Source organism: Saccostrea cucullata, unplaced genomic scaffold (genome assembly GCF_032062105.1).
Source record: "Saccostrea cucullata isolate Sc308-1 unplaced genomic scaffold, CSIRO_AGI_Scuc_v1 ctg5049, whole genome shotgun sequence".
NCBI lineage: Eukaryota > Metazoa > Mollusca > Bivalvia > Ostreida > Ostreidae > Saccostrea > Saccostrea cuccullata.
Genome location: NW_026935199.1, coordinates 37,523 through 58,292, shown reverse-complemented (window position 1 = coordinate 58,292; position 20,770 = coordinate 37,523). Strand labels below are relative to the sequence as shown.

The window sequence follows — 20,770 nt, the reverse complement described above, 5'->3', positions numbered from 1 at the left end:
AATCTTCAAAATAGAATAAAACTGTTATAACCATAAACTTCGTTTCGGTATCATTATTTCATAACTTTTTATGCATGAAATTTCTATAAGGTTTATTTGAAAATGATTTTTAATTTTGAACAAAACTAATATTCGAAAAAGGCAATATCGAAAATACTTCCTTCAAATTTAAGACCGATGAAACAAAAATTACCTCGCAAAAGGAGTCGTGTACGATTGTTTCGAATATTGCAGGAAGTTTCGATCCTGGATAAAGCCCTAAATCCATTTAGTTAGAAAAATTTATACATTTACAACATGCCTTTTTATAATCCTGGAGTAAAATTTATTTTATTATTTTTAAATCATGTTTCCATGATTGGATGTCTTTTTATCTTTAATTCTTTCAACCAGATGTTAGTAAGAAACATGCAATATCCGTAGCCAGAACTTTTTTTTAATACAATTTGGAAGAAAGGTTTGGGTTTTTTTTACTGACATTGCATTCATCATTTTTACTCCTTCTTTATTTGAACAAAGACACCTTTTGTAATTTTTTTAAATGTATTTGTCTTAAAATTAGCGTCTTCTACCTATTCCAACTTTTCCTATGTTGGGCAATCAAGGAATCTTTTTTAGACCTCTCGAGCATTTTTTTTATTGACTATTGTGTTTTCATTTTTTTTTAATTAGAAAAAATGAAATTGTTATTAATAATTTTGAAACAAGAGACTCTGTCCAAGCTTAAACAGAATACATGTATAATAAATAAGACAAATATTATAGAAACATTCCAGCAACAGATATTCAGAGAAGTTAACTGTATTTAACAGTGTTGAGAAATACAAATTCATATAGCTTTTAAAGATTTTTTACCATACGTCTTGAAAAGAAAGTTCAATTTTAAAGATAAAGATATGTATGTTTACTAACTTACTTTTTCATCTTGTTGCTCGTCTTTATCCTTCACGCTGAATATAAATCATCTTCCCTTTCAAATTTTAATTTTTTTTTTCTCGATAATCGATATAATTAAAATCTTCCAATGAAAAAAAATATATAAAAACTTCTGAATGCATGCGTTTGTCGAAACAAGCTGTTGCGCCGCTGATTCTTTCATCATTACGCTGACTGGACTATATGTTAACTTCATTGACGGGAATAAAAGATGAAGCATGAGGAGAAATGCCGGAGGATTGTGTCTTTATTCCTGGGGCCCTAAACAGGCCCAGTGATGTGGCATACTTATAAATTACCCCACATCTCTGCAATCAATTTACCTGGTTTTCATTTTTTATAACCATTTTTGTACATTCCTACACTTTATTTTAAAATACTTTGGAAAATACATCGACGTCTTCTTATGAGATTCATTAAATCCTCATATATTTTGGATCGTTGCTTTGGATTCTGTCCTTTCTGGCATATTTTATTCTATCAAATAAAATCTTCTTGCAGATTTTATTTGATAAAATGAAATATGTCAGAAAGGACATTTCACGTTTGATATCACGTACATCAGATGTTGTATTAGTAACCCTGAAATACAAGGGGGAGGGGGGGGGGCATTTTTTATTATAATATTGCTCTCAGAATAATTTTATTGTTATATTTCCGCATTTTTTTTTATTTTATGATCTTGAAACCTGGTGAGACCCATCACACCATATTAGTCTTGTCAATAGTTTTAGCGTGTATCTTTTTTGTGATTGGGCATAATCTATCACATCTGATTTCATCTTTGAGGCATTCAACAGATGGGGCGCACGCACGATCATTTTAGCAAAATATCCTACCAGTTTGATTATATTGATCAACATATCGTTAAAAAAAATATTTTAAACGGTATATATAAAGGAGAAAAATGATAAATATTGTAAGCTGGTTTAGATCTTGTTAAATCGACATAAAAATGTTTTCACTTTTTTAATCGAACACTACTTTCAAAAATAATAATAATAAAAAAAAAACACTTAATTTTGTACTTGTTTGAGAACAATACTCCGGCCTTCATTTACATAGCCAGAAACAGATCTGGTAAAACGATAACCTTATAACCTTTTTAAATGGCTATCAAGGAGAGGGAGGACTGTCAACAACCAAATCATCCATATAGTTAAAGACAAATAAATTTATTGTAAATTCCAGCAAAAAATGCATAATTCTGTTCTAGATCCTTAGAAAAATGAAATACTTGTATGACGAAACAAGAAAAATTCATCTCAAAATAAATGTTTTTTAATAAAAATCTACATTTATGCACAGGGCATAAACGTTGGAAATACCAGGGCTGGATTAGATGGCTTAGAGGTGTGAGCTTCCGCTCTTGGCGGGTCACTGTCCCTACGTTTTGATCAAACTAAAGGAATGTTTCTCTGTCAAGTTAAGAATAACTATCCTGAACTGTCATTGCCTAACTCCTTTTGCTATGTAAAAAGTTGAAAGTCTTCATTTTGCAAGTTTTATGGTCGATATAACGTCCTTGTCAGCAAATGCAATTCATCATTGAGTCAAATGCTGACTGACGTTTTTCATACTAATTGTTAGTCCATTATCTATACACTGAATTGACGAAGGATTTTTCTGTTATTTCTCGATCATGACAAGGGGTACACGAAGGGTGTGACCGGTCGGCAAGGGAAAACTCACTCCTCCATGGCACCTGATACTATCTCTGATAATTTAGAGGTCCATGTTTGCTCTGCACCTGAATTGTACTGTTTAAATGAACTTTTGAGCTTTGGTACTGTACTCAACGTTACTAAAGGACTTTTACAAGAAGCACTGACTTTTACAGTTGACTGTTTACTTGGACATTTAAACCTGTATCATCTACGGAGGTACAGAATTGATAATGGATAAGAAAACCTTTCTAGTGGTCATAGTAATGGTGTTAGGGGCACTGATAAGCGAAGGCTTGGATTTGAGGGTAGGATGGTTGTCGTAACTTTTCTTCAAGGACAACTTATCTGTGCTTTGAAATAGCCCGTTATTTTCGTTGAATTAAAAATTGAGCTAAATATTTATATTGTACATTTTGGTAGTGTAAAAGTAATCCTTCAAATGTAAAAGTCAGCGCTTCTTGTAAAAGTCCAGTATCTAATACATATTTCAATCAATAGGTCAGTTAAATTACACCCCAATGATAATGACCGTAAAATTTTCAAAATACTTATTTTCAATTGAGGCTTTTGAAATCTTTGTAACATCAACAAAGTCTGTTAGAAGCCTGTCAGAATTGAATGTACTTTGAACATGCTTTAGTGTATTAATAATGAGGTCAGAGTACATAAAGAGCAAATGCAATGGAAGCAAAATGAATTTAAACTATACTGTAGATACACTGTATCGGATTCCGAAACTTAATAAAAATCCTTACAGACAAAGATACATTGCGGGTTCCAGTAAATGTTATACCAAACTTCTTTCGTTACTCCTCACGAAGATATTGACAGAAGTAAATGTAAAACTTCAAGAGTTCTGTGCAACAATATATTCAAGAAGTGGTGTGAATCAGATGTGGATACTCAAAAATTCCAAAGAACTTTTGGACAATTTGAAAGCACAAGATTTTACCAAAATCAACAGCTTAAAAACTTCTGACGTTTCAACTATATACACAACCATTCCCCACGATAAATTAAAGTCCAGGCTTTTTAATACCATTGACAGCTGCTTTTTCAATAAAAATGGAACTCGTAAATTAACTTACCTGGTCATTGGTCATTTGCAAAATTATTTTGTTAAAACACATTCTGATTGCACCCACAAGTACTCTGAAGTTGACAACAAAGAGATGTTTGAGTTTCTGATGTGTTTTTGGAGACCAAGTATTCCAAAAATCTATTGAAATTCCTAAGGGTACCAATTGCGTTCCGCTATTAGTAGACCTATATTTATATTCATATGAAGCAGAATTTGTGCAAAATCTTATGCGTGAAAAGAAAACACTTGTTGTGGCCTTCAACTCGACATTTGGATATATCGACGACGTATTGTAAATTAACAATGGTCATTTCCATTCCTACGTCGATACAATATATACTGGTGGACTTGAAAAAGACATTAATGGTAATCTAACAACCAAGCTTTATGATAAACGTGATGACTTAAACTTTTCTATCGTCAACTTTACTTACTTATGCAGCAATATACCTTCATCACCTGCATACGGAGTATACTTTCTCAGTTGATTCGATACGCAAGAGCAAGTGTTGTGAGATGTGTATTGTTTCATTATGTATATAATTAGTAACATTAAGTTTCTTGAACATTCCAGAGTGGTCAACATGTTCGGTCATTTTATCTAGAACATTCTTAAATTTTGTGTATGTCCAGATTGTTCCAGTAATATCATGTTTTAACAATTTCTAGAATATTCTAGATTTATATTACTGTATAAATACCCTGTCAATTCGATGCATAGTAATACTTTGTCGTATAAGCACTATTGAGATATAACTGGGATATATATTTTCACTGGGACATTGTGTGCAGAAACGGACACTCTGATGTATGTATTTTTAGATTCTTGCTAAGTTTGTACTTTATGTTTGATATATTTATTATATATTACTGTAAATAAATTATTGTTAAGTTTAAATTGTGTTATTGATCTTTGCTGGCATTTCGGGTAATTCTGACCCATAACAGAATTGGGGGCTCGTCCGGGATAAAGAATTTCTTGCACTTTTGCAGTTTATTGTCAGAATTTTGTTTATTGAACCGTTAAATTTGATTATAAGCCAGCAGAAATCAACATGGTATTTTCGGTCACAGACTTTCTTAGTTCACCAAGTGTTCAGGTTTTTGATACTTTAAAAAAGGATGACTTGATCGCATTAGGTTTGCATTTTGGGTTAGATGTTAAATCCTCTCAGAGAAAGCAAGACATTAGAATTAAGGTTGCAAACAAACTAGTAGAAGAAAACGTCTTTGAAAAATACGATCTTCCAGAATATACAGTTAAATCAGAGTTAAGCTCTTATAAAATGGCAGAATATCAGTTTCAAGTAGAGTTAGAGAAAATGCGATTTGAAAGAGAAAAATTAGAAAGAGAAAGAGAAGAACGAGAGAGTGAACGAAAATTTGAATTAGACAAATTAGAAAGACAAGAGCGAGAAAGAGAAAGACAAGAGCGAGAAAGAGAGCGTGAAATGAACTTTGAATTAGAGAAATTAAAATTACAGCACCAACCAGAACCGTCATTTGTCAAGAATGAATTTGATGCAGCAAAAAATATTAGGTTAGTTCCGAAATTTCAAGAAAAATCTGTAGACAAATATTTTCCCCAATTCGAAAAGGTCGCAGAGAATCTTAAATGGCCACGAAATGTTTGGTCAACAATGTTACAAAGTGTACTGGCTGGAAAAGCGGCTGAGGTATACTCTGCACTAGGGGTAGTTGAGAGTTCAGACTATGAGAAGGTCAAAGCAGCAATATTAAAAGCCTATGAATTAGTACCTGAAGCATATAGACAAAAGTTCAGAAAGTATAGAAAGTTTGATAATCAAACATTTGTTGAATTTTCACGAGAGAAAGAAGATTTATTCGATCACTGGTTTAGATCTAAGAAACTTGATAAAACTTTTGCTAATTTGCGCCAAGTCATCCTAGTAGAAGAGTTTAAGGAATGTGTTCCTCAAGATTTGAAAACACATTTAGAAGATAAGAATGTGAAAACTCTTGAAGAGGCAGCAGTCATATCTGATACTTATGCTCTGTCTCATAAAAAGAATTTTGTTTCAAGATCTCGGACTAGCAGTAATTCTACCAATTCAGACACATATAAAAAGAGTGGTTCAGGGTCTCAGTCTTTCACAAGTTCCCAGTCTCCATTCCAAGGTGGTTTTAAGTCCGGTTCAGGACGTGTTGAAGGATCGTCTGGAATAGGGTCGCTTCCTACTTGTAGTTATTGTAAGAAAAAGGGTCATCTGATCAGTGAAAGCTTTAAAAATAATATAAAAAAATGATTTTGATTAAACTCAACCACATGCTTGTGCGGCAGTTAGAGGTAATAGAGAAGCCTTAGTTTCGATTTGTTCCGACACTCCTGATGTCCAGGGTTCACAGTCCAGTTCTATTGATTCTATGGAGGATTATAAGCCCTTTATGTCTCAGGGATTTGTTTCACTCGGTGACTCTAGCGAAATAAAACCTGTCCAGATTTTGAGAGATACTGGTGCTGCACAGACATTATTGTTAGAGGGCGTGCTTCCTTTGTCTGAGCAGACTTCTACTGGTGGGTCAGTTTTATTACAGGGTGTGGAGCTAGGCGTCATTGATGTTCCCCTGCATAGAATTAGTTTGAAGTCAGATTTAGTTACTGGACCTGTTATCGTAGGTGTTCGACCTACTCTTCCCGTTCCATTTCTTTGTTGCTTGGCAACGATTTAGCTGGTGGAAAAGTTGTACCAGATCCTATAGTTTGTGAGAAAATCACTTCAGATGTCATGTGTAATGATGAAGATGATGACATATATCCAGCCTGTGTTGTTACCAGAGCAATGGCCAAAAGACGAGAAATGGAGGCAGACCATACTCAAGCCTTTGACGAGACGAATTCCTCTGTTGATATTGATTTGAATGACACTTTCTTATCTGACCTTGATGGCACTCAAACAAGCATGGAACCACACAATATCAAGAAGCAAAAGAAGAAAGAACTTTTACCAAAATTTGGTGGTGAGGATGATGAGTTGCATCCACTAGTTAGCAAAGGCAAGGACATCCTCAGCCGAGAATGTTTACTCTCTGAACAACATAAAGACCCAGATATCATTCAACATAGTAAGAGGGCACTTCCACCAGAAGAGGCTACTAAAGTTGGAGAATGCTTCTATATGAAAGATGGCATCCTTATGCGAAAATGGCGACCACCTGATGCTTCTCCAGATGAAGTGTGGCGTGTTGTTCACCAGATAGTGGTCCCAGCTGCTTATCGTCGAGATGTCATGAGTTTAGCTCACGATACACCTATGGCTGGTCATTTAGGTATCAATAAGACTTATAATAGGATTTTGAGTCATTTTTATTGGCCTTAGCTAAGAAAGGATGTTTCGAAGTTTTGCAAGTCATGCCATGTCTGTCAGATGGTAGGTAAACCAAATCAGAAGATACCATCTGCTCCTCTCCAACCCATTCCAGCTTTTGAAGAACCGTTTAGTCGAGTATTAGTGGATTGTGTAGGACCTTTGCCTAGGACCAGATCTGGAAACCAGTACTTACTTACCATTATGTGTACATCCACTCGATTTCCTGAAGCCATACCTCTAAGGAATATAAAGGCAAAGAGCATAGTTAAGGCCCTAACCAAGTTTTTCAGTTTTGTAGGAGCACCCAAGGCAATTCAGTCGGATCAAGGCTCAAATTTTATGTCGGGGTTGTTCCAGCAAGTCATGCATGAGTTGGGTATAAGGCAATATAGATCAACTGCTTATCATCCTGAGTCCCAGGGAGCGCTAGAACGTTTTCACCAGACCTTAAAAACGATGCTGAAGACCTATTGTTACCAGTATGAAAAAGACTGGGACGAAGGGGTTCATCTTGTGATATTTGCTGCACGAGAAGCAGTCCAGGAGTCTCTTGGGTTCAGTCCTTTTGAATTGATGTTCGGTCATACAGTTAGAGGTCCTTTGAAATTGTTGAAGGAAAAGTGGCTGACTGAGACTAGTGATCTTAATCTTTTAGATTATGTGTCTGATTTCAAAGAAAAACTTTACAATGTTTGTAAATTAGCACAAGAAAATTTGAAGAATTCTCAGATGAAAATGAAAATGTGGTATGACAAAGATGCCAGAAATAGGGTGTTTAAGCCAGGTGATAAGGTTCTTGTATTTTTACCTATTCCTGGTCATCCTTTACAGGCCAGATTTTATGGCCCTTATGAAATTGAAAGCAAGATCAGTGATGTAAACTATGTAGTTAAGACACCAGGTCGACGTAAAGAGAAACGGGTTTGTCACATTAACATGTTAAAAGAGTATTTTGAAAGGTGTGACCGAAATTCTGTAAAACCAGTTTCCACTTTAGCCAATGCTAAGACTGTTCAAAATTGTATTGAAAGTGATACGAGTGTAGAAATGAATGAGAAAGATTGTAATCAGAGTGTTCGTTTGAAAAACTCAGAAATTTTGGCTGATTTTGATGCCAAACTTGGACATTTGAACATTCACCAAAAAGAACAAGTTAAAAACTTGATGAATGAGTATCATCAAATCTTCTCGGATGTTCCAAAGAAAACTAATGCAGCTTGTCATGATGTTATAGTTGGCGACGCTCTGCCTATCAAACAACATCCGTACCGTCTGAATCCAATAAAATTGCAGTACCTAAGAAGGGAAGTGCAGTACATGTTGGACAATGACATTGTTGAACCTAGAAAAAGTGATTGGAGCTCACTGTGTATTCTTGTACCAAAACAGGACGGTTCTTACCGATTATGTACAGACTTTAGAAAGGTGAATTCTGTTACCAAAACTGATTCATATCCAATACCTAGAATCGATGACTGTATTGACAACATTGGAAATGCGAAATTTGTCAGTAAATTTGACCTGTTGAAAGGCTACTGGCAAGTACCGTTAACAGAAAGAGCAGAAGAAATATCTGCTTTTGCTACACCAGATGGACTTTACTAGTATAAAGTAATGCCTTTTGGCATGAAAAATGCACCGGCTACATTCCAAAGGATGATTCACTCCCTTCTCCATGATCTTGAGGGATGCGAGGCCTACATTGATGATGTCGTCATATACAGCAACACATGGGATGAACATCTCCGAATCATGCGTGCTTTATTTGACATTTTAGCTAAAACAAATTTAACTGTGAACCTTGAAAAGAGTGAATTTTGTCATGCTTATGTAGAGTATTTAGGTCATAAAGTAGGTCAAGGTTATGTTACACCCATAATGGCTAAAGTGGAAGCTATTGCAAAGTTCCCGATTCCTACAAACAAGAAAGAATTAATGAGGTTTTTGGGCATGGCTGGGTTTTACAGAAAATTTTGTCCAAATTTTTCCTCAGTAGTTAGTCCACTTACAAATCTTTTACAAAAGAGGGTTAACTTTGAATGGACAAAGGACTGTGAAAAATCCTTTCATAAAATCAAATCTATCCTGATGAGCAACCCAGTTCTGTCAACTCCAGATTTTTCTAAGCAATTTAAGCTTACTGTTGACGCTAGTGATGTTGGAATCGGGGCAGCTTTGTTTCAAGAACATAGTGATAATGTAGATAGAGTTGAATCTTATTTTTCAAAGAAACTTACAAAATGTCAACGAAATTATTCTACTATTGAAAAAGAATGCCTTGCTTTGTTCTTAGCTTTACAGCATTTTGATGTTTATTTGAATGTTACTTTGCATCCAATTCTTGTGTATACTGATCACAACCCCCTGACATTTTTGCATAAATTGTCAAACAAGAATCAAAGACTCACTAGATGGAGTTTGCTGTTACAAGAATACAACATAACAATTAAGCATATCAAAGGCAAAGACAATGTTATTGCAGATGCCTTGTCCAGAGTATTATGAACAAATTAGATTTTGTATTAATGTACATGTTTTACAATTTAAGTTTTTCATTGACATTCAAACTTTTTAAGGGGGGGGGGGGTGTTGTGAGATGTGTATTGTTTCATTATGTATATAATTAGTAACATTAAGTTTCTTGAACATTCCAGAGTGGTCAACATGTTCGGTCATTTTATCTAGAACATTCTTAAATTTTGTGTATGTCCAGATTGTTCCAGTAATATCATGTTTTAACAATTTCTAGAATATTCTAGATTTATATTACTGTATAAATACCCTGTCAATTCGATGCATAGAAATACTTTGTCGTATAAGCACTATTGAGATATAACTGGGATATATATTTTCACTGGGACATTGTGTGCAGAAACGGACACTCTGATGTATGTATTTTTAGATTCTTGCTAAGTTTGTACTTTATGTTTGATATATTTATTATATATTACTGTAAATAAATTATTGTTAAGTTTAAATTGTGTTATTGATCTTTGCTGGCATTTCGGGTAATTCTGACCCATAACACAAGCTCTACGTATGAACAATTTCTAAAACGAGTTAAATTATTGACAAGCAAGTTGATGAAACAAGAATATAGCAGTCTCGTTTAAAGTCATCATTTCGTTAGTTATGTGGTTGATACAATGACCTTATCAGCAAATACTATTTATCACTGAGTAAAATGCTGACGTTTTCATACTAATTGTTAGTCCATTATTTATACACTGATTTGACGACGAATGTTCCAGTTATTTCCCGAACATGACAAGGAGCACACGGCGGGTGTGACCGGTAAGTAGGGGATGCTCACTCCTCCATGGCACCTGATCCCACCTCTGATGTTTAGGAGGTCCGTGTTTGCTCTACTTCTATTTTGTATAGTTTTATGGACTTTGATATTGAATACTGTTCGTTATCTCCATATCCTTCACAAAGAGCAAATGAAATTGATCTATAAATATTACTACATAAATGAGGAGAGTTGACAGTGGTAAAGCTGAAGTCATTTTGTATGCCATATAGTTTAGTTTTTAGTTGGTCTGTATCATCTATAACCAGTAAAACATCCAATTATGATATAGATATAGTAGGCTCTGCAATGTCTGCTCTGAAATGTCTTCTATTATGAGTTCATTTGGATGCATGTCTATCGAATAACTATTGTTCGTGAATTCATCTGTGTCTCAATTTCTAGTTGAAGGTCACAACAAATGTGTTCATATCCCTATGAAGATATCTCTTTTTAATAACCTCAGTTTATTCGAAATTAAAACAGGTCGATTAATAGAGGCGAATAACCAGTGCCCATTAGACTTCCAACAGTTTCCAAAGATTACTCAGACGCTATCATTAAAGAATTTTACCATCTTTTTATTACCAGTTTCAGAAACAGATTGATTATAAACAGAGACTTTTCCCGGTAGAAGCATTTGCCTTTCATGTATCATCAAAAAGGTCAGTTTTAATAAATTGGAGGAATGGTTCTATAAAAAGTAAAACTACTTTGAATAGAAGACAGCTTGTTCCTGTATTCTGAACTCGCTGTTACAGCCTGATCAGAGTTTTTCTTAACGTGGCAAAAGTTTTTTTTCTAAGTCTTAAAATTAAAATTTATTGACACGTGAAATATTATGAAAAGTAAAAATATTTTATGGACCATCTGTTGAGCAATATCCATGATAACATATGCTGGAAAGACATATTTTATTTTGTAATTTCCATTGATTGTGTATACATATAGTCTTTGTTAGCTTTTAAACGACAGTTTTTTTGCACTTTTCAAGCTAAACTGAAATCACTTGCACATTATGTCGGCTATCTATATATATAAAAAATGTCTGTATGCCCTTCCAAACTTAGATATAAAACTGAATAAGTAGGAAAGAAACTTTTTTAACAATTAAAATTACAGATATCAAATGTAAAATATTGATAAAAAGTGAGAAAATAATAAAAAGAATGACAAGAAAAAAGTTTTTAGTCTTGTCGGGTTAACAAATATTTTTTTAAATGACCCGGAACACAGGCACTTGACGTTTTTAAACTTTCTTTTCATAAATAACAAATTTCCCATACTATAATGGGAATTTTTTATTAATGAAAAGAAAGGTTTAAAAAAACGCCAAATGCCTGTGGGTCCGAAGTAGTCTTCCTGGGTGATATTCATGGAGATCAAGCACACGGGCTTTTTCTGGAACCTATCTTATCTTATCCAATCGAAGCATCACAGTTTTTTTGGTTCCCATAAGATAGATACCAATTTCATAACATTTGATGTTTTAAGAGGTAGTCCACTGAAAATCAGGCAATGGGTGGCACATCGCATGTCATGGATTTTTATTATTTTTTGCATATAGACTTATTTAAGCAAGTGTTTACACATGACAACATCAAAAAAAAATTTAATGCTCCACTAGTCCTATTTTGGGTAATTGCTCAATTTTAAGTGCAAAAAGGTCAACATTGGGGTAAAAAAAATTACTACGTTTTTATTTTGTTTTATATGTACCAGATACGCAAAACCTGGATGTGTCTATCAATATTATTTATACCATAGACTCTTACCTTTAATTTTATAATGAATAAGACTCCAATTTATATTTCTTTCGAAAAAAAAATATGTGGTCCAAAATTGAGTTTAGCAAGTAACTTTTTGAATTCATTATCCAATTTTCATTACGTTATAAAACCCAATACATTTCAATGACAGATTTTTTTTCTCATGTTATTATGAATACAAAGTACAAACTTTTGAGTCACTCAATAAAATCAGTGGGCACCCTTATATTGAGAGAAATAAAAGGAGTCAAATTTACCTATGTTTTACAATTTTTCACAATTAAACCGATCCCGACCGGAATTATATAAAGAAGGAAATACTATAATTTTAATGTTAAATTTGGCTCTTTTGTTGTAATATGGCCAAAAAATTACTTGATTTATTTTTGTACATGTCTTATGGGTGGCAGTTGTCTTTAGTTTTATAACTTTACACATTTTGCATTATTTTCAATCGGGATCGGTTTTATTTCAATCGGGATCGGTTTTTACCGTAAAACTAGAAATATTCTGCATTTAATGTATTTCAAAAAAAATATGCTTGTCTTTTATTTCTGTTCAGTTAGTCAACTGTTTTAAAATTATTTTATCCATGGATTCAACTGTTTATACAATTTATTTAAAATACTAATGTCTTTTACGTACATGAAGATTACAATCATGTATAACATCTGTACGATTACTTGATACTCGGTATTAAAAAGCAAGTATTTGTACTTGCATTATGCAACAACTGAGAGTAAACAGCTTATCTTTGTTAAATATCTTATTTCCAACTAAAGTTTTTTTTAATTCTCTCGTGAATTAAAGAGTTCAATTCTATCATTGGCGAAAATACACTTGCACTACCTAAATGCAGAAAATATTTAAATGTGCACAGTCTCGGCTTTATCCAAATTTTTTAAACCTGTCATCTATAAAAGCCGTGTCCCATATATTTTCATCTTATAAAATTCAATTTTATATTAATAAGAAAAAAGTTATTTCATATATAGTATTATGATTTAAGAGGCTAGAAATCGCAAGCAAAAAGCCGGGACGGGGTTAGGGGGGGGGGGGGGGCAAGGCGGCATATTAAAAAAAAAAAACTTTCATTAATGGGAAAACATTTTAGAATTGGCCAACATGGTCACATTTTTTAACTTCATATTGAATGTGAGTATGTGATTGTTTCAATCACCAAATTTAACCAAAAAAAAAAAAAAAAAAAAACTCAAACAAAAACAATACAAAACAAAAAATACGCCCACGAAATATTCCGTTTTTAGTGGCAAATTGAAGTGGGGAGTTCAACAGTAATTTTCTTCAATAAATATTTTTTAAATCTTATTTTTTAATTTTTAAATAAAATATTTTTAATCGTACCGCGGATCGTTTACTTTGGTTTGACTGCATAGATAAATATAATCAAGTGTTTTTTTTGTGTGTGTGTGTATGTGTGTGTGTTTACAAATATCATGAAATAAATATCTCAACTCCGTTGACTTGAATTAAATGTTGCGTAAATCTAAAATATTCATCTTTCCTTGATAATCAGAAGAAAATAAAATCTCTTCACATCCCAATTTTATAAGAAATATTCAATATAAACAATTAATTATTTGTACGCATAGCCTAGTAAATCAGTTTAAAAAATTAGTTCTCGGACATGTACAAAATTACTTTTAGCTGAGACGTCGCCCGTGAAAAAAATACATTTTATATAAAAATATATGATTACGTATTTAACATGTAGGATAATGCACTCTGAAAAGTAATTGAACAGAAAAAGAGAAATTATTTATTTTTAATCGTTTTATTTGCGCTTTTATGCAAAGAATTTACAAACTTCTTTGGAAAACTTGTAACTATTTAATTGTGACGCAATATTAGTCAGGTATATGACGTCACTGATACATCAATGGAAACGTGGATTCAACCTGAATAATACTGCCAATCTTAATCTAAATACAAGTAACAGCTTTTTAAAAAGCTTGCCTGACTAAATCAATCAATTTATCTGCATGAACAGTGATAAACCTTTTGAGCAATAAAACATACCCTAACTTTATATTTAATTTGAGAATCTTGTGTAATTGGAATCTTGATTTTATTTAATTTGTTGAAGAATCATCTCTACACTGCATACTAAAGAGTTATTATTGGGGGGGGGGGGGGGGGGTGTCTGCTAGTGGAGTGATCTGCCCTTGGATCTAAATTTCAAGCTCCATTGTAACACCTACATACATGTACATTATAAAATCTGTTCTCAAATCATCCATTGTAAACATTTTCAAAGATGGACATAATTAAATACACATTTTGTTGGAGTGTATTTTCTCCTCTGAAGTAAACAGTAGTAATGTGTTCATTATTTTTTTTTTTTCTTTAAAAAGGGGGGGGGGGGGTAGTGACACAATCATATATTGAGAATGAAATAAGTAAATTCAATACTTAGACCTTTGTGGAAAGTAAAATCCAAGATTTTTCACTGCTTTCTTATTTACTGTGTGTATCTGAACAGAGACATATGACTTGAACTGCGTTGTTTATTATTATCGGACTAGTCCATTTATGCAGGGGGACCTATATACATGTTAGTATATAGGTCCCTGATTTATGGAATATACCAACCGTGGGATCGGGAAACAAATTAGAAAAATCATTTCTTTACTGTTGCATGTCCATATACTGATGTATACGACATGTTTTTTTAAAGAATGGTATAAAACTTGTAGATAGAATTTCTGAGGCATTAAAATGAGGTTTTCATGGAAGTTAGCACACCCAGAACAATCCAAAAAAGGCTCGAATTCGAAGATATAGCTTACTAGTGACATTTGGCGCGAAAAGAGCTATTCACCCCTTTCGTAGAATATAAATGGACTGATCCTGTAGTATAGAAATGCAGAAAACAGGATACACGGATATGTTGAAACGGCGAATCACATGGAATAATCTGTTCCATGCAAAAAGAGTAAAAGAAGTAAACACTGCAGTATTTTGCATCAGTAATATCATTCTGTTTTCTGAAAACTGTTTCTTTAAAATGCAGGTAAAGAATTCCAATGCAAATCAGCTTGCACAAAATCTAGCTCTTTAGATATGATCGCACACTTTCGGATCTTGGAAATATCAATCCTTATACAGCCTGACGCCGTGACGTCAGGCAATTACGTTTGGAGGCGAAAATGAATTCTATTTTGAAAATAAAGTAGTAATTTTTTGTTAAATAATTTTATTTTGTGTATATATTCTAAATATTTCACTAGGATTTCGATAGTAAGGTGTTTAGCAGATTTATCGATGCCACGGGAGATAACTCTTACATCGCAAAATTTCATAAAAACGTCTCTATATTTTGACAGAAAACTACTATCAAAAGTATTTTGCCCACCAATTTTATTTTTGAAACTGAAAGACGAAATATTTCTAAATTTAGTTCAGCATGAATTATAATCCTGTTAAATAAGTATTGGAAATTACAGTTTGTTGTTTCTGACCTAAATTCAATGGTTTATATAGGGTAATTCAAGAACACGAAACAAAAGGATATTTTACTAAATAAGCAATTTTAAAACAAATCTTCGATTACATTATTCCATTTGGACTACATTGATATTGTTTTCAATAAAATTTCAAATATTCGTCACATTCGATGTGCCGCCTATTAATACAACCCTGCCTGGTTTTTCGGCGGACTGCCTCTTAAAGTGGTACATGTCGTTTTTATATGAGCTTACAAGTTGTTTCTGGTTCATGAAAAGAGGGGTAAATATTTGGTTTATTTTGTAGACGATTTTTGGACTATTTTCAGAACCTTAACAAGATAATGCGGATATTGATTAATAACGTTGAAATCTTTTGAACATGTCAACTTTCATACATTTTATGTAGATATTTTATTGAAAATTGAAGCCGATTTTAAAGTAAGAAAAAAGTCTACCGCACAGTGACCAGTGGTGATAAACTCTTTGAACCCAATTGTAATTGCTTTTCATATGGCATTGTAGTATTGGTGCCATCCTCTTGCCTTGCAGACGACCATTTTTTGTATGTCTCTTCTGCTTCCTTTCGAGTCTGCGCAGAACCACACATGGAGTCTGGTCTTGGGGATACTGAATGTCGAGGTTGCGGTTCAGTCCTTTTCAACCGTAACCATTCTGCATGTGGGATAGCAGCACTACTACGCCCATTCACTCTCTTCTCTCGTTGTTCCTCTTTCAGAAACCGTTTTTGCTTTTCACGTCTAATAAGCTCCTCTTCCCTTCGTTTCTTTGCTTTTTCCTTCCAATCTTCGAAAGAAATCTGATGTGGTGCTTTTTTGGTAGAAAGTTCCTTTTCCATGTTTTTTAGTTCTTCCAGGTCTGCACGAAGGATTTTCTGGATTAATAATTTCTTTTCTTCATTGAAATCCATCCACTCTTCGTAAGTAATTGCAATCATTAACAACTGTTGTCGTTTCTCTTCCAACTTTTTCTTATGTGCCATGAAGTCCTGCATAGTTCTTAATCTTTCCACGTTTGGTATTCTTTTCGTCTTCTGCCTCTTTCCTACCCAATTCTTATACGCTTTAATATTATGAATCGGATCGGGGTTTCTTCCATCCCCTACATCCGTTGAGCCTATCTGAATCAGACCAGGTATGGGTCGAGTTATCGGCCTTGGAGGACCGAAATTGGCCTCCTTTTTCTTTTGTATCCATTCTTTGAAGGCATCAGAGTCCCCGGCATTGTCTTCACTGTCGCTGGAGTCTGAGGAATCAGACATAAGCTTCCGTTCCTGCGCCAGCTTCCTCCGTAACCAAGACTCGTGTGTAATCCCTGAATTTCTAGACGACGTTGATCTGGCACTGTCTGTTCGATTAGCAGCAATGGAAATCTTTCTTTTCAAGTCTTTGAACGACTCCATTGTCTCGGGTTTTGCAAGGTTCTTCAGAGACCTATAAATAAAAAGAAATTTTCACTATTTCAGGATAAATTGTCAGCAACAATACTTAAAAAGCATAGATTATACTTCTGCATACGGATTATATGAATATATACTTATAATTTCCTAGGTATTTCAAACGCTTCCTACAAATGACATGTGTTTATCATCATGCAGAGGATAACTGTTACCTTGACTTTGCTGAAAATCGAACTCTCTTTGGTAACAGTGAAGTTCCTGATTTTAAGCTGCTTTTTCGAACACTGTTGTCATTATCACGTGTTCCTCTTGTTGAGTTTGACAAACTCGGCTCTTCTGGAATTTTCGGTGAGTGAATTTTATTTGACTCAGTCGGGTGTTCAGTTTCTACGTGTATTTCTACCGTATCCACAGGGACAGGGGCGATAATCCTTCCATGTGTTGGTTTGGATTCCTCCGGAAGTGAATGATGTCCTACAGCCATGTCAGCGGAATCTTTCTTGAACTTAAGAATTCGATATTTACTGGCAGATAAGGGATACTGTTTGTTTTGGATCAGTTTGTCGTGATGTTCTAAAAAGTTTAAATATCTTTTCTCTAAGGCCCCGTCCAACTCTTTATGCCTGGGGTTGGATTGCGATATTACCCAGTATCCTTCCGTCCTCGTTTTGATCGTGTTGTTGTTCTTATCGGACCGTGCAGACAGAAGTTTCTTCGGTTGATCGTTGTGTGATGATACATTTTCTGTATATTGTCTGTTTGTCCCAGCGGATGTAGATTTAGGTTTAGTGCTTCTCGCTGTTTCAGTGTCACGTTGAGCTATTTGTGGAGTACTCGATACCCTCCCTTTGAGTTGCAGATTTGAGTAAGAGTTTTTGTTTTGTAAATCCTTCAAACCCCGCAGATTTAACTGCATGAGACGAAGTCTTTTTTCGCATTGGAAGGAATTGTACGATTTTGCTATAGTTACGGGACTCTGAGAATATATATCGTAAACATGAACTGTGGCACCAGCATCTAGCAACATGTTCACAATCTGAATACGGTCTTTGCAAACTGCTGCATGCAAGGCTGTTCTGCCAAAATGCGTAGATCCATTCATATTTACACCTGTAAATAAATATAGGAATACAATTTATGAATATCTACTCAATGGATTTGCAAAAACAAGTTATGAATTTAGTCTGACATATGTGAAATTATGAATTTATTTACCTATGGATATCAACAGATTACACATCTTCACCAATCCGGAGTAGGCTGCGATGAAGAGTGCGGCTGTGGCACGTTCCCGTACCAAAGCCTCTATTTTGCCGGTGTCGTCCTGGCCTACCATGATGTTTCCCTTCACGTGGACACCACCGCTGTGGTAGACGTACTCCGTGTTGTTCTGTACCAAGGCGTTGTACAGCGTATCCCAGTTATCCATTATCTGGGCTCGCAATAGATACCCGTCCCGGACGTTTTCCTGGATGAGCAACCTTTCTCTGTCACTAAGACATTCTCCATCAGGATAAGTCAGCATGTAGATGTTGGAGGGTAGACCTGCGGCAAGCTCTAGTTTCCCTTTGACTTCGTTGACGTATATACCAGAAGGAACCCTACGGAGTGTGCAGACTTCTTCCGTTGGTAAAACAACGAATAAAGTGAAAGTTGCGTCCGGACTCTTGGACTCAAGATGCGCCATTTTTCCCTAACGTTGTCATACAACTGTCCTTATACCTGCAAAGAAACATTTTATTTTCGTTTGTTTTTCGAAACTTGAATGCATTTTTTTGGTAATCTGCAATCACTTTTGCAAATGTTTGTTTTGTCAAAGCGTGTCTATTGATTTCATATCAAATGTTTGCAAGGGCTGGGAATTTCGTTTTGTGATTAACACCGTATGTATTCTCTAAATCTACCTGAGTAAATCATGTCTCACACAAGTGAAATGCCCCCACTTAATGGATTATAAATACTCTGACTACAAGTGCGGTCTTTTGAATTTCAATAATACGAGAACCAATTGTCTGTTGACAGATTGTTTAGCATTGGTATACATAATAATGAGACGAGTTTACCCATACAAACTTTCACGAATAAACTTTATGGGGAGTTGCCAATTCGCCCTGATCTTGATTTAACGAGAGATCATTTAAATTTCGGTCCAAAGTATTGAAAATTGAGTTCTGAGTAGCGATTATACAACCAGATCTATCATGTCTTTGTTACTTAGAAAATTAAATGACAAATCAAGTTATTGAACAAAATGGAAAGATATTTCATAAACTCCAATACACTTTTTTTAACATTAATTTCTTAAACTTTCAAAGAGTACACATTTACCAAGATACACTCTCGCGTTTATGAAATTTGAAACCAGAGAGGGTCCCGTGTATTGTTCAGAGCACTAACAGCAGAAAATATGTTCAATTGAATTCCGAGGTAATCCAATAAAGTTTAAATTAATTTAAAACAACCTTTTCCAGAGGGTATATTTTGTATTGTTCATTTTAAAACGATTATAGTTTTAATTGCGTTTAAAATGACTTCAGGCTAATATTTTTTATTGGGATAGAGACTAACAAGCGCAAGTGAACAAACAAATCTTGATTACATTTTCTAATTGATCGCTGCAAATTGAAATATAACTCAGATTATGAAGACATTGAACATTTATTTTGGTAAATACATCAAGGAAGTTTTGCAAAGGCCAATTAAAATCTTTGAATTTTTTTATTCACTTAGTAAACAAACTTCAAACTTACATCGTAATAAAACAATCAAGACTACCTTGGGTTATTACCTGAAAAGCACCCTCTTCTGTCCGCTGCATTATAATGAAGTGTTTTGCACGTTTTGGTCACACTTAGGAGTAGTTTTAACCTTCGTCCATATTGATGCTCTATGATCTCAAGTTGATTCCAGTTTTATTCTTCTTTCAGTAATAACGACAGAGGGAAATTTTAAAATTTCAAAGTACATATAAATCCATTCAAAAGTCTTCAACCGAGTCTCGTCCACGATTCTCTCTCTGTAAGTGCTCGGGATAGATTTAAATGCAAACAAACCTGTAGAAAACGAAGCCGGGTGTGCGATATACGGATATAATTTATCTCTGGGGCGATGAAATTTTAAACCAATCATGTCATTTTTTAGGTTTGCTTTTGTTATTTCAGAATTATTTTGTTGATATAAGAATTATAACCTTTCAAAGTTCAATAATATTTACTTGCTGAATGCTCGTATTTCTCGACATTTATGTTTATATAAAAATAGTTGGCAATACAGAAACCATACATTCTGAAATTCTCTAGATGTTATTGATTTATATTATGATCTACCTCAAGTTCCTATCTTTAACTTTATTAAATCATAAAAATCAATAAAGGTGAATCATAGAAATCCAATTGTTAACAATCTAATTTACTTCAAATAATATCGTATTCCCTATATTTTGTATACTTAAGGACCACCTGTAGCGATCCGTAGTTGAAGTAGATTCTCATCAAAGATCTACCGTAAACCAATTATTATTCGCGATATCATTTTATTCGCGATTGAAATTCATCTTCGCGATCGAGGCAACATTCTGCATATACAAATACTTTGGTGAATAATTGGTTCGCGACGAGAAATATTCGAGAGTAAAAGAAGGTCGCGAAATTCAGGGATATTTCTCGCTTGCGAATAGAAGTTGGTTTACAGTAATTATGTTCCCCAAACGAAGTTGGGGAACATATTGTTTTTACTCTGTTTCTTATTATTATTATTATTTTTCTTCTTCTTCTTCTTCTTCTTCTTCTTCTTCCTGGAACTTTTTTGTC

General features: G+C 34.2%; 1 protein-coding gene across 1 annotated transcript; it reads right to left on the bottom strand.

Annotated features, from left to right (window-relative positions):
- Nucleotides 1-15,976: 15,976 nt before the first annotated feature.
- Nucleotides 15,977-18,904, bottom strand: LOC134242236 (uncharacterized). The gene is made up of 3 exons (XM_062724320.1): nucleotides 18,177-18,904; nucleotides 17,174-18,071; nucleotides 15,977-16,995 (listed from the first exon to the last, which is right to left on the bottom strand). The coding sequence occupies exons 1-3, from the start codon at nucleotides 18,646-18,648 to the stop codon at nucleotides 15,996-15,998; spliced, it is 2,370 nt and encodes a 789-aa protein (XP_062580304.1). The 5' UTR covers nucleotides 18,649-18,904; the 3' UTR covers nucleotides 15,977-15,995.
- Nucleotides 18,905-20,770: the final 1,866 nt, after the last annotated feature.